Here is a 15557-nt window from a genome sequence, read left to right on the forward strand (position 1 = left end):
CTTTTAGCTATCATCACAGGTCTTCCTTCATAAGCTGCCTAAGTCATTCTTTTTCTATTCTAGATCCCAATTTTGTTCGAACATTTCTTACCACATACAGATCTTTTTGTAAGCCTCAGGAATTACTCAGTCTCCTGATAGAAAGGTGAGTGAATCTTTCTGAAATACTGCCTTATAACTTTTTTTCCTTCTTGAGATTTTTTAAAGTGCTTATTCTTCAAAATGAGGTTATTATTTCCCCAACCTAATGTGACATATAGCTTCAGAATGAATTATTTCTCCCCAAGCAAATCAAAGATCATTTGAGCAACGTTTATGATTTATCTTAAGCTCACCTCCATTCCAGATTAATTTCATAAAAAATGAAGTGAGATAAATCAACAATCCCATACAGCAGTGTCTACAGTATGAATCAGAATTGGCAAGACTGCAGGCAGTAGCACAATATAACACAAATTATATTGTCCAATTAGTTCATTATGCTAAGTCATGGGGTGTTTGTTTTTTAACAAAAATGGACTTGGTACACTTAAATTTCTCCATATGTTTTAAATAAATCATTAGCATTCTTCACATTTCCTATTTGTATATAGGGTTTAATAGGTAAAATAATAAATAATTTTAATAATAAAATATACATTTGTATCACACTTATTTGCAAATGTAAACACTTAATTTTGCAATTAAAATGCCATTTGCAAGAGCCATGGTAGCACAGTGGTTAGAATGCAGTACTGCAGGCTACTTCTGCTGACTGTTGGCTGCCTGCAGTTTGGCAGTTCAAATCTCACCAGGCTCAAGGTTGACTCAGCTTTCTATTCTTCCGAGGTGGGTAAAACAAGGACCCAGATTGTTGGGGGCGATATGCTGACTGTGTAAGCTGTTTAGAGAGCACTGTAAAATAGTATATACGTCTAAATGATATTGCTATTGCTATTCCTTTGCTAAAGAGATACCTGTTTCCCCAAAAATAAGACCGGGTCTTATATTAATTTTTGCTCCAAAAGATGCATTAGGGCTTATTTTCCAGTTAGGTCTTATTTTGGGGAAATGGGGGTACTAAAATGCATCCATCTTATGATCTTAGCTGGGGCTTATTTTGGGGATAGGGCTTGTATTATGAGCATCCAGAAAAATCTTGCTAGGGCTTATTTTCTGGTTGGATCTTGTTTTCAGGGAAACAGGGTACTAAGGATTATTGCATCTGCACTAACTTTCAGAATTATAATTCAATTGGGTTGTCTTCCTCTTTCCTGACTCCCTGTGACTTCCTTAGTGATGCTTCTCTGTCTTGATTGTTGCAATTAGTATTTTTCATCTTACTAAATGAATATATAAATGTTACACTTAATCATTTAAGTGTCTCTTCATCATCCCATATTAGATTTGAAATTCCAGAACCTGAACCAACAGAAGCAGATCGTATAGCTATGGAGAATGGAGATCAACCTCTTAGTGCAGAATTAAAAAGATTTAGAAAAGAATATATACAACCTGTACAGCTACGGTAAGTATTGACTATTCTGGGCAGCTCAAGGGGTCTTTAGTTGACAATGAAAATCATATAATAATTCAGGAGCTGGCAGGGTTTTTTATGTGCAAAAAACTAACTCAATAACACGAGAGTTCACAAAAGCTTTTGTCAAGGTTTTTTTTTTAACTGGAGAATGATTTGAGGGCTGGCTTGCATCCTAAATGGATAAAATCATTTCTAGAAAATAGCTTCTAAAAACCATGCCTATAAGGCCTGAAATGGAGGTCCTTTTTGTGCATCTAAATTAAACATGCAAAATTGGGTCTTAATTTTTTCTCACTTTTAAAAAATTGGTTAGGGTCCAAAGGATTGTTGATGTGTCCATTCATGCACCAGAGATTTTCTTTTCAGAATTTCCTTCCTAGACAAGCCTCATTTTTTGTCTTTTTTGCTCTTTTCTTAATTCAAATATTAAACAACCGTATAGGTGATATCTGGGTTAAGAGCATTTCCTTAGAAAATGTTCAAAGTTACTTAATAAATGGCCCCTAGTGTTTGCGTCCAAGACCAAAAACTACGAATCTTGCAGCACCAGCAGTTGTTCACCTTTACGAACAACCACAGAGGCTCTGCAACATTCATCCTGCAGGTTGCAAGCTGAAATGGACCTTCTGAGGGGTGGATGCCCCATTTGGGCATCCAGAGGCCTTATCCAGCATATTGCCAGTTGAAATGAAGCTTCTGAGGGGCAGATATTACCTACAATTGTAGAGCCCACTGATGAGTTTTAAGTTCATATTTAGCAGAGACCAAATATCTATATTGTTTAGAAGACAGATGACATAATGTATAAAGAGTTAATAATTTAGTTTCCACTCTAGGAATTCAATTTACTCAGTAATCTTACAAGATTTGTATGTAATAATTCAGTCTAGAAAAAAATACATTGGCAGCATCACTTACAAAACAATTAGGTAGTTCTGGAGAATCCTGTTGGACAACATCAATACAAAAGTGCTGGAACTTGATAGCTCATTCTTACAATATTAAAAATTATATTTCCAATTAATATTTTTTCACACACTAGAAATTCTCATGATAGTACGTTCCATGATTTTTCAGAGTAACCTAGCTATCAAATATTAGGTTTATGATTTTGTGATCCTAAAGAAAATCTTTTCATGAAAGTCCAGCAATTGAATCTTCTTAGTTATAGTTGCATTTCATTTCATTAGAAAATATAGGCTCCATTACAATCTCTTGAAACAGAATTTTTCTGTGGGAGTTCTACCTTTTTTGTTCACAATAGACAACCTTAGTGTTAGCTAGTGATCAGCTTGTTGCACAAACTTGCCTTTTATTCCAAGTGCTAGAACATGAATGAGAGATCACTTATGCTTTAAGGATCACTCTTCTCATCCTTTTCAAAGAATGGCCAGTCAGGCTCAGAGTTAAATAAGAGTGCTTATAAATCTGTGCTCCTTCTATCTATGAGTTGCTTAGTAGGGCTACTATTTGTGTAAATACTCAAATTGCAGCCCTGCTAATTGTTATTTAAAATATATTCAGTAAATATTGATCTCAAATATCTAATCATTTATGTTGCAGAGTATTAAATGTATGTCGACACTGGGTGGAACATCATTTCTATGATTTTGAGAGAGATGTAGATCTTTTGCAACGATTGGAAGAATTCATTGGCACAGTCAGAGGTAATTGATGACCACAAATATCTAGTACAAAGATGGCGCCCAAACCAGAATGCGTCTGCATGTGCGCACTGGAGCGCTGGAAACCCAAAGACCAACTGGCTGGTGCACATGCCAGCCAACTGGTCTTTTCTGGTTTCCAGCACATATGTGGCGTGCCAGCTAGCTGGTGTTCGCGTGTGCTGGAGCACTGGAAACCTGAAGACGAGCTGGCCTGCCTGCACATGCCTGTTTTTGGCTGTTGGGGGGGGGGGGCATTTTTCGAGGTGTTTTCTGGCGCTTCAGTGCCTGCAAAGACCAGCATGCCAGAAACCACAACTGGCGACAGAGAGAGCTCTGCAAGCCACCTCTGGTACACATGCCATAGGTTCGCCATCATGGATCTAGTACTTACATTTTCATTGAGTGTAGTTTTCATACCTGTTCCTTATTGATCACATGGATTCCATTTAATCTATGTGGGATAGTAACTTTGTGCTAATCTTTGACTAGCCATGTTGTTAATTTATTAAGTAAGAATTTCTGCTCTGAAGAAGCTAGCAAAATGTCAGCATGTATTCATTGTTTGACATAGCATTACATAGATTATTATTATTCCAATATTCCTCATTTATTTCTTATGTACCTTTTAATAAGCTATGCCTGGTGTGTTGGTCATCCATTAAACAGTTTTATATGAGAAAAAGTAACCTAAAATTATTTTAGATAATGGAGTCTTTATGTAAGATATCAGCCCAACCCCAGATAACCAGTCATAATTTTAAAAAATAACCCTTCGGTGCTTCATAATTCAATATAAGCATATATACTTAGAATAAACCAGAAAAACCTTCTAGAAATTGACTTGGATTTGGTTTATTGATTCACTGATTGACTGACTGACTAGAGAGGAGGATTGTGTTTTTAAAAGGAAGCTCTCTGATCAAAACAAGGAAGATCCAAGATTCATTATATTTTAATTTATGTAGGAACATGCCAGGAACATATCCATGTGCCATTCTTATGCTACTCTTTTCTTATTCTGATGCCAGTTTAACTAAAAGCTTGTTTATGAAAAGCCTGTTTGGATGAAGCTATTAGTGTCCCATTTTACATTTCCCTTGCTGCTCTGTCTTATAATAATAATAATATATTTATTTCTTAGCCGCACCCTCTCCCGAAGGACTCGGGGCGGTGTACAATGAAACATATGAAATAAATATGTGGACAAAACAAACATATAACAGAGACATATACTGAGACACACCCAAGGAGGAGGTCGGCTGATAAATAAAAACAATTAAAATACAGTATTTAAAAACCCCTAGAAATTAAATATAATTAAAATACGCAGTTAAAAACCCGTCAGGAGCGATATGGTTAGATCAAAGTTGAGCCAGGCCAGCTGCTTGGAATAGGTGGGTCTTAAGCTTAATACGAAAGGAGCGGAGGTCAGAGGTATTCCTAATATCCGGAGGGAGGTCATTCCACAGGGCTGGGCCCGCCACAGAGAAGGCTCTACTCCTAGGCGCCGCCCCACGACACTGTCTAGTGGACGGCACCTGGAGGAGGCCCTCTCTGTGCGAGCGAATTGGTCGCAGGGATGTATGGGGCAGAATACGATCCCGCAAGTAACTAGGTCCTAAGCCATGGAGCGCTTTAAAGATAGTTATCAAAACCTTGAAACGCACCCGATAGACCACAGGAAGCCAGTGCAGCTCGCGCAGGAACGGTGTCACATGGGAGTACCTAGTACTCCCCATAATTACCCGCGCGGCTGCGTTCTGGACCAACTGTAGCCTCCGGGTGCATTTCAAGGGAAGCCCCATGTAGAGAGCGTTACAGTAGTCCAAGCGAGACGTCACCAGCGCATGAGTGACTGTGCGTAAGGCGTCCCGGTCCAGTAGGGGGCGCAATTGGCGCACCAGGCGAACCTGGTGGAACGCCCCCCTTGCCACGGCTGTCACATGGTCATCCATGGACAGCCGGGCATCCAGGAGGACGCCCAAATTGCGCGCCCGCTCCACGGGGGCAAGATAATAATAATAATAATAATAATAAATTTGGATTTATTAGCCGCTCCCTTTCCGAGTAGGACTCGGGGCGGCGTACAATGGAGCATAAAACATAAAAGATATATAACAGCACAAAAACGTACATACATACACAACACACATACATACATACACGGAGGAGGAAACAAATTACATCATTAGACAGTTAAAAATCAGCTTTAAAATACCCCAATTGTAAAAACCCAATATGCAGTTAAGAATTAATATTTAAGGACAATTTAAAAAACAGTTAGGAGGAATGGGAAAATTACGATTGCGATTGAGCCAGGCCAGATAATTGAAAGAGGTGGGTCTTCAGCTGTACACGGAAGGAGCGGAGATCGGAAGTAATCCTGATGTCACGGGGGAGGTCATTCCACAGGGCTGGGCCCATCACAGAGAAGGCTCTGCTCCTGGGTGTCGCCCCCCGGCACTGTTTGGCGGACGGCACCCGGAGAAGTCCCTCTCTGTGTGAGCGAATTGGTCGTAGGGATGTGTGGGGCAGGATGCGATCCTGCATATAACTAGGCCCTGTGCCATGAAGCGCTTTAAAGATCATAATCAAAACCTTGAAACGCACTCGGTAGACCACAGGAAGCCAGTGCAGCTCGCGCAGGAGAGGTGTTACAGGGGAGAATCTAGTCCTCCCCATAATCACCCGCGCGGCCGCGTTCTGGACCAACTGTAGTCTCCGAGTGCATCTCAAGGGAAGCCCCATGTAGAGAGCATTGCAGTAATCCAGGCGAGACGTCACTAGCGCATGGGTGACTGTGCGTAGGGCATCCCGGTCCAATAAGGGGCGCAATTGGCGCATCAGGCGGACCTGATGGAACGCCCCCCTTGCCACGGCTGTTACATGGTTATCCATGGACAGCCGGGCATCCAGGAGGACGCCCAAATTGCGCACCTGTTCCATGGGGGCTAGTTGGACGCCCCCGATGGCCAGAGATGGAAGCACCTGGTTGAACCGGGAGGCCGGAAGCCACAGCCACTCCGTCTTGGAAGGGTTGAGTTTTAGTCGGTTGCCATCCATCCAGACCCGTACGGCCTCCAGACACCGGGACATCATTTCGACGGCCTCATTGGGGTGGTTCGGAGTGGAAATGTATAGCTGAGTATCATCAGCATACAGATGATATCCCACCCCAAAACCACGGATGATCTCGCCCAGCGGTTTCATATATGTGTTGAACAGGAGAGGCGAGAGCACCGATCCCTGTGGCACTCCACATGTGAGTGGCCTCCGGGTCGAACTCTGCTCCCCTGTCAACACACGTTGCGTCCGATCAGAGAGGTAGGAGCCAAACCACCGTAAAACGGTGCCCCTGACTCCCAGCCCCTCTAGCCGGTGCAACAGGATACCATGGTCGATGGTATCGAACGCCGCCGAGAGATCTAATAGGACCAGGATAGAGGAACAACCCCTATCTCTGGCCCTCCAGAGATCATCAACCAATGCGACCAAGGCCGTCTCCGTGCTGTGCCCGGGTCGGAAGCCGGACTGGCGCGGGTCTAGATAATCATTTTCCTCCAGGTGACGTGGGAACTGCTGTGCTACCACACTCTCTACAACCTTCGCTAAAAAAGGAAGGTTGGAGACTGGACGATAATTGACTAGGTCCGTTGGGTCCAGGGAAGGCTTCTTGAGCAGGGGCCTCACCACCGCCTCTTTCAAGGCGGCCGGTAGAGACCCCTCACCCAACGAGGCGTTCACCAGGCCCAGGAGCCAGTCGCGCGTAACCTCCCAGGATGCCAGTACAAGCCAGGAGGGACACGGGTCCAATAAACATGTGGTGGGTCGCAGACGTCCACGCAACCTGTCCAAATCCTCGATGGCAACCGAGTCAAACTCCTCCCAAAGCGGTCCCTCAAGACTCGCAACGGGCGTCTCTACTGAACCACTGAAAGGGGTCCATCCCATCCGAATTTGAGCGACTTTGTCCTGTAGATAATTCCCAAACTCCTCTGCTCTGCCCTGTAGTGGGGCTTCCCGTGGTCTCTCAAACAAGAGGGAACGGGTCACCCGAAACAGGGCGGCAGGGCGGTTATCTGCAGACGCAATAAGAGCGGCGCAATGTTGACGTTTGGCCGCTCTTAATGCCACGAGGTACGTCTTCAAATAGGCTCGTGCCTGTGCTCGGTCAAATTCGGAACGGGAGGATCTCCAACGACTCTCTAGGCGTCTCTTGTGGCGTTTCATCACCCTTAGCTCCTCGGTAAACCAAGGTGCCAGGGTGGTTCGTCGCCGCAGGAGAGGCCGCAAAGGCGCCACCCGGTCTAGGGCCCCGGTAGTCGCACTATTCCATGCGTCTACCAGGTCCTCCACTCGGGGGCGGGTCAGGTCCACAGGGGGTGGCCCAAGTTCCGTCTGGAACCTATCCGGTTCCATCAGGCGCTTGGGGCGGAACCATCTAATACCTTCCAGTTCCGCCTCCTCGCGGCGGGGGGTAGCACCAGGGAAGTCCAGCCGGAGAAGTGAGTGATCCGACCATGACAGGGGAATAGTGTCTAGATCCCCTATTCCCAGATCACTCGTCCACTGGCCAGAGACAAAAACAAGGTCCAGGGTGTGGCCTCCCTCGTGAGTAGGGCCCTGAATTAACTGGGTCAGGTCCATGGCTGTCATGGAAGCCATGAACTCCCGAACCCCCTCAGACGCTTCTCCCATCGACGGCAGATTAAAATCCCCCATCACTAAAAGTTTGGGGGTCTCAACCGCCACCGATGAGATCAGCTCAAGGAGTTCGGGCAGGGCCGCTGAAGTATAGCGAGGAGCCAGGTATACTATCAGCAGGCCCAACTGCCTCCCTGGGCCCCATCTCACGACGAGGGACTCACACCCGGATGTCTGCGGCACGGTGAACTCTCTCGGCTCTAAGTCTTCCCGGATAATCACTGCTACCCCACCGCCCCTTCCCTGGGCCCGAGGCTGGTGAAATGCTCGATAACCTGGAGGGCACATTTCCACAAGGGGTAAACCTCCCTCGTGGCCCAACCAGGTCTCGGTTATTCCGGCGAGGTCCGGCTCCCCCTCCAAAATTAGATCGTGAATGAGGGGGGCCTTATTGACAACGGACCTCGCGTTGCATAACAGCAGTCTCAGGCCTTGGGTCTGTAGATCCTGACCACCTAGTATGCAGGGGTTGGTACAAACGACCGGGAATGACCAAAAACCCCGGTCTCCCAACCGACTACGTGCTCTTAAACTGTCCTCGCACCTGCCCCTCCCCACGACCGTTGGTATTAAGGTGCCCTTCACAGGAATGCTATCTTCCCTCTCCTCCCCCACTCCGCTCCCTCCTCTTTCGACCACACCTAGGTGCCTGGCTCTTCCATCCCTCCTAACCGGTTCCCCCCCCCATCCCTACAACCCCTCCCCCCCCATCCTTATAACCCCTTACAACTTTTAAAAAACATTTAATTAAAAAACCCCTTAACATGCGCTTCCTCCACCTCTCTGGGTTAATGAACCCGTCCTCAAGGTGGGCCCTTGAAAGGGCAGGAGGCCATAGCTGCGAGAGGGGGGAATCTCGTAGCTGTAGTAGGTCTAGCCTCGTATATAACATGATTAGACAGGGCCAAGTTCGTCAAGAGGGAGCTGTAGATGTATCAGTGGCCACAGTTCCCACTAAGGGGATGGTCTTGGCAAGAAGATAGTCCAGGCAGGGGGATAGGCTGATGAAAATAGTCCATATCCGAATGGAAATGCTGGCTGATGGAAGTATGATAAAGTAGCCAGCTGGTGGATAAGAATTGCAGCTAAGAGGTGGTTTGCAATGGATGGTAAATCATAGTAGATGGTAGGGCAGATAGCCCGTAGTAAGTAGATGGTAAATGCGTGAGTGGGGGGGGGGTAGTAGCGAGCACAGCAAAACACCGGGTCTGACCTTCTGCGTGGGCCTCTGATGTTCCAGGCCTCCGAGTCTATGGCCTGCCCTAGGTGAAAAGAATCCTCTGTCCATTTGGCAACCCAGGTGTTGTTGTTGGGCCCAGGAGGGCTGCATCGGCCTCCCTGCGGCCTTCCTGCAGCCCTTCCCTCGATCTTTCAACTCTGATTCCTCCGGCGCCTCAGGCCTCACCCTCCTTCCTTCATCCCTTAGGCGCCTTAGGTCTCTCGGGCCTCCCTCGGGCCTTACATCCTACACACATCACCGGCCAAATTCGAGCTCAGCGATCCATAGTTAGTTCATAGTTTGGGCCGCTCGGCTCTCCTGGGTTGCCACCATCACTCTCATATCACAGGCCAAAAACCACCCAGTCGCACAATCACGCAGTCGCGCAGATCGCCCAGACCACCGCCGCTGTCCTCATTGCCCCCAATGGCCAATGATGGAATTAATTGGCTGAACCGGGGAGCTGGTACCCACAGCCACTCCGTCTTGGAGGGGTTGAGCTTGAGTCGGTTGTCATCCATCCAGATCCGTACGGCTTCCACACACCGGGACATCACTTCGATGGCCTCGTTGGGGTGGTTCGGGGTGGAAAAGTACAGCTGAGTATCATCAGCGTACAGATGGTATCCCACCCCGAAACCACGGATGATCTCACCCAGCGGCTTCATATATGTGTTGAACAGGAATGGCGAGAGGACCGACCCCTGTGGCACCCCACAAGTAAGGGGGCGTAGGGTCGACCTCTCTTCTCCTGCCAACACACGCTGCGTCCGGTCAGAAAGGTAGGAGCCGAACCACCGCAAGACGGTGCCCCGGACCCCCAACCCCTCCAGCCGGCGCAGCAGGATACCATGGTCGATGGTATCAAAAGCCGCCGAGAGGTCTAATAGGACCAGGATAGAGGAACAACCTCTATCTCTGGCCCTCCAGAGATCATCCACCAACGCGACCAAGGCCGTCTCCGTGCTGTGACCGGGGCGGAAGCCGGACTGGCGCGGGTCTAGATAATCATTTTCCTCCAGATGTCGTGGAAACTGGTAGGCCACCACACTCTCTACAACCTTCGACAGAAAGGGAAGGTTGGAGACAGGACGATAATTGGCCAGCTCCAAAGGGTCCAGGGAAGGCTTCTTGAGCAAGGGTCTCACCACCGCCTCTTTCAAGGCGGCCGGGAGAGACCCCTCGCCCAGCGAAGCATTCACTAGGCCCAGGAGCCAGTCTTGTGTAACCTCCCAGGATGCCTTTCCAATCAACTTTCCAATCTAGAAAAGCATTATCACGTGCTTTCCTTTCTGCGAATAGGTCTTACTTGACATAGATACTTTTCTATGTGTCTGTGTTTAGATATACAAATGAAGAATATTATAGAGAAAAAGTTATATTTATATATACAAAATCAAAACATCAAAATACACGTATATGAAGGCAAAGCAAACAGCTTAAAATATTTTTTTCTATATCTTTCCAGTTTGGTTCAAAAAAGTGCTGCAGCTATAGTTAAGAAACAGGAGTTTTAGTAGTAGAGTAGACTCACTTGCCTGACATGTAGACTGCCACTGGTGTGAAATCCAACTTTTTTAAATTACTATTTTATCTTCCCTGAGCTTGCCACCATTTCATCATTTACTGTGTCAGTCATTTGGATTAGAAGACTTAACTAACACCCTTTTTGCAACCACTTCCACCCCTTTGAAAAATTATTTTTACAAAATATTTTAAAAGAAACCAATGGGAAATCTAGAAAGCGCAAGAAAAGAAAAATAGTAATGAAAAAAGGAAAGTTGACGAATCATACAATCACTCTTTTATGGAAACTCCTGTTTCCCAATTTTAGCTGTAGCAGACCTTAGTACAAAGCTACTTTGCTCAATAGCCAATCCAAGTACCTGAGGTTGCCAGAAGACGTTATGCCCAACTAGGCAAACCAGGCAACATTTGAGATGGCAAGACCTGGAAAACACTCAACTTGGGGCAGGAAAATGTGCAGCTGTGCAGCAGCTGCCAAAAAAGCCAACACAGTTCTAGGCTGCATCAACAGAGGGATAGAATCAAGATCACGTGAAGTGTTGATGCCGCTTTATAATGCCTTGGTGAGGCCACACTTGGAATACTGCATTCAGTTCTGGTTGCCACCATGTAAAAAAGATGTGGAGACTCTAGAAAGAGTGCAGAGAAGAGCAACAAAGATGATTAGGGGACTGGAGACTAAAACATATGAAGAACGGTTGCAGGAACTGGGTATGTTTAGCTTAAGAGAAAGAAGGACTAGGGGAGACATGATAGCATTGTTCCAATATCTCAGGGGTTGCCACAAAGAAGAGGGAGTCAAACTATTCTCCAAGGCACCTGAGGGTAGAACAAGAAGCAATGGGTGGAAACTAATCAAGGAGAGAAGCAACTCAGAACTGAGGAGAAACTTCTTGACAGTTAGAACAATTAATCAGTGGAACAGCTTGCCTCCAGAAGTTGTGAAGGCCCCAACACTGGAAGTCTTTAAGAAGATGTTGGATAGCCATTTGTCTGGAACGGTATAGGGTTTCCTGCCTAGGCAGGGGGTTGGACTAGAAGACCTCCAAGGTCCCTTCCAACTCTACTATTGCATGTATGTATTGAATGTGAGCGGAGGTCACAGCCATGGAGGAGTGGAAGTGAATAGAAGATGTATCCTCCATTAACAGTTGATTACCTGTACGCACCACAGGAAAACCTGACGGCATGTATATGTCGTTATAAGCCTTACATATCTTAATCTCATATTATAGAGCCTTCCATGTCTTAAGCCTCAAACTGACAGTATAAAAAGCTTTCATTTTCTCATTATATTAACTAAATTGGAACTGCTGTGTGACAGGGCATTTTTTTCTCGTTATGGAGATTTTTATTTTGTAATTTAATTAGGAGATTATTAAAATAAAATAGGATACCAACTTTTTTCTTTGTATGGCCAGTCCTTATGTGCTTCTGCATGTATGTTTTCACATTTCAGAAAAGCAGGTTGGAAACACTTTCTACCTTTTTTAAACACAAAACAGTTGTAATTTGGGACGCTTGCAATGCTGGGCTTGGTGAAATTCTTGCATTCTTTTACCAATGGGCCTGTGGGTAAGATAAGCACTTAATATTTTTAGAACTTGCTCCACGGTGCTGTTAACCAGTTTCTGTACTCATTCTCAGGTAAAGCTATGAAGAAATGGGTTGAGTCAATCACGAAGATAATTCATAGGAAAAAGCAAGCACAAGCCATTGGGCCAACTCACAATATTACTTTTGAAAGCTCACCACCCCCAATTGAGTGGCATATTGGCAGACAAGGACAAACTGAAACATTTGACCTGCTCACTTTGCATCCAATAGAAATTGCCCGACAGCTTACTCTACTTGAATCAGAACTTTACAGGTAGTGCCTTTTTTCCTATGAGATGTATGATTCTGGGTTAAAATATCGACTTGTTAAGTGTTTTTTTTTTTTTTAATGTCATGAGTCTATCTGCCATTATTTTTACTAGCAGAATTATTAGTATTACATTTTCTGAAGTAGACTTGCCTATTTTTAATGAACAAATATCAGTTATTAAAATGAGAATTTCTCTTCATATGTTTGGAATTGCCATATTTTTCAGAGTATAAGACGCACCAAGTTTTTGAAGAGGCAAAGTATAAAAAATTTTTTTTTGCATTCTGCAGACCTCCCAAAAATGGTCCATTTTTCACGAAAACGGGCCCATTTATTTTCCAAAAGGCATGCATAGCCTTTAGGAGGCTTATAGAGTGCTCCTTGGGGCTGTAGGGGCAAAACTGAGTAAAAAATGGCCCATTTTTTACTCATTTCTGCCCTCCCCATACCCCAGGAGCACTCTGAAGGCCTCCTAAAGGCTATGCACCGCCATTTTGGTGAAGGAGGCGGGGTTTCAGGAGGCAAAAATACAGAACATGTTGTATGCTGTATTTAGTGTATAAGACGCACCCAGATTTTCAGCCTCTTTTTTGAGGGAAAAAGGTGTGTCTTATACTCTGAAAAATACAGTATTTAATAAAATTAAAAACAGTTGTTTACATGATATAATATAATATTGTTAGTAGCTTCAGAGAAAGCTGACCATTAAAACCAAATGCCTCTCTTTCCATGAACAAGAAGCTGTTCAAAAGAAACGCAGATCAATTCATTGATTAGTCTTAATTCAAAATTATTGATTTAATTGGAAATATTGTTGATGAAAAGCCAGCTAATCTTGCCTCATTTTGATTCTATGTTTGGTAGGGCTGTGCAGCCATCAGAGCTCGTTGGGAGTGTATGGACAAAGGAAGATAAAGAAATTAATTCTCCTAATCTGCTCAAAATGATAAGACATACAACTAATCTTACCTTATGGTTTGAAAAGTAAGGTTAATTTGATTCATTGATCAGTATTGGGATTTGCATGGTTCCTATGATGTAACTTAGCAGAGACTGAATTCTAAGCAGGAAATAAAGATAGTCCTCGACTTACAGTAGTTCATTTAGTGACCATTCAAAGTTACAACAGCACTGAAAAAAGTGACTTAATCACCATTTTTCATAATTAGGGTTGTTGCAGGATCTCCATGGTCACATGATCAAAATTCAGGTGCTTGGCAATTGACTCATGTTTATGATGATTGCAGTGTCGTGGGGGTCATATGATCACCTTTTGCAGACTTACGACATGCAAAGTCATTGGGGAAACCAGATTCACTTAACAACTGTGTTACTAACGTAGTGCAGCTGCAGTGATTCACTTAACAACTGTGGCAAGATAGGTTATAAAAGGGGGCAAAATTCTCTTAACAACTGTCTCGCTTATCACCCAAAACTTTGGCTCAACTGTGGTCATACGTCGAGGATCAAATGTAATTATATTAAAAAACATTGTTATTTATATTTTCTGTGTTCTGTATTCAAACAGCAACAGATAATATGAGGTTATCTATTGGTACTAGACCAGTTTTGTAGTGGTATAAGTCAACTATTACTGCATTGAATATCATTACATTATTCAATTTCTTGCTTCAGATAGCAAGCACATCACCTGTTCTCAATGAGTTTAGATGCTTTCTTTTCAGTTGAGAAATTTATACAGATTGACCCAGAATGGAACCTTTTGAAACCGGGTACCTCCGATCCCTCTGCACTATAAAAATGTACATTACATTTGCTGTGTGTGATCGTTTTCTTTTAATTCGACAATAAATGGGATTCGAGTTCAATTAGGTGTTTGGAAAATACTAGGCCACACGTCCTTGGGGGGAAAAAACTGTAGTAATGCTTTTACATTATTGATAATCCAAAAAGAAATTTAAATATGTTTTCTGACTATCTAGATGCATTGTAGAAACAGAAAATCTAGAAGAAAGAGTAATGGTGGTATGCCGGATAATTGAAATCTTGCAAGTTTTTCAAGAGCTAAACAATTTTAACGGTGTTCTTGAAGTCGTCAGTGCTATGAACTCTGCACCTATTTACAGACTGGATCACACTTTTGAAGTAAGTGAAATGCAGATCTAAAACTACTTGAACGTGAGGTAGCAGATATTTCTCTTTAAAGAAATTTTGTTTAAATATCTATGGGGTTTGAACATTAGAAAAATCTTTTAAAATCTTTTTTTCTCTAGATAAGAAATTACCTCAAGCCTAGATTAAAACAAAAGAGTAACCCAAATGTTTATTTCATCCTAGGTATACAAACAAAAAGCCTCTAGTTTGTGTTTTATATCCAATCTTGGCTCTGCATCAAATCTTAGTGTTTTTGTCTGGATCCTGGGTGTCTTCATGATCAAAAGTATTATTTAAATAAGGAAACAAGTAGAACAATATAGGCCAGTGATGGCAAACCTTTTAGTGCCCAAAACTGCACATGCCCAAACTGAAAAGTGTGCGCGCAGACCTGAATGCGCACATGCATGGATATTCACAAACATGTGCATGCACATGCGCAGCAAGGATCCGAAGACCAGCTGGCTGGCGGGAGGCAGGGCATCCCAACACTGGCAACACCGCAAGAGGTCAGATCTTTTTCTTTCGTGAGCTTCTGTTTTGTCGTTTGCAGGGAAACAGAAGCTCACCAAAGAAACTCCCCGGAGATCTGACTCGGGCCGACGGCGTGTGTGCCAGCAGAGAGGGCTCTTCTGGTTCGCCATCCCGGATATATGCAGATCTTATTGTTACTTTAAACGTACATTTCTCTATATGGAAAGCATTGTACAAAGGAAGGGGATGAATAATATAGATGGATTCACCCATTTTGGCCAGCCTGGGCAGTCAACTATAGTGATATAGTGAGCAATATTTATATCCTCACCTTCCTTTATCTTCAGCAAATCCCAAGCCGGCAAAAGAAGATATTTGAAGAAGCACATGAACTAAGTGAAGATCATCATAAGAAATATTTGGCAAAACTCAGGTCCATTAATCCTCCATGTGTGCCTTTCTTTG

General features: G+C 44.1%; 1 protein-coding gene across 1 annotated transcript in view; it reads left to right on the forward strand.

Annotated features, from left to right (window-relative positions):
• SOS1 (SOS Ras/Rac guanine nucleotide exchange factor 1) overlaps window positions 1-15557 on the forward strand; it is a 70943-nt gene that overhangs the window by 40623 nt on the left and 14763 nt on the right. The window contains exons 11-17 of the mRNA XM_081945921.1: window positions 64-145; window positions 1385-1507; window positions 3083-3186; window positions 12284-12506; window positions 13368-13487; window positions 14447-14609; window positions 15440-15557. Coding sequence (XP_081802047.1) covers window positions 64-145; window positions 1385-1507; window positions 3083-3186; window positions 12284-12506; window positions 13368-13487; window positions 14447-14609; window positions 15440-15557 — 933 coding nt within the window. The remainder of the gene's footprint in view (window positions 1-63; window positions 146-1384; window positions 1508-3082; window positions 3187-12283; window positions 12507-13367; window positions 13488-14446; window positions 14610-15439) is intronic.

This window comes from Natrix helvetica (genome assembly GCF_964273705.1).
Source record: "Natrix helvetica genome assembly, chromosome: 2".
NCBI classification, from domain to species: domain Eukaryota; kingdom Metazoa; phylum Chordata; class Lepidosauria; order Squamata; family Natricidae; genus Natrix; species Natrix helvetica.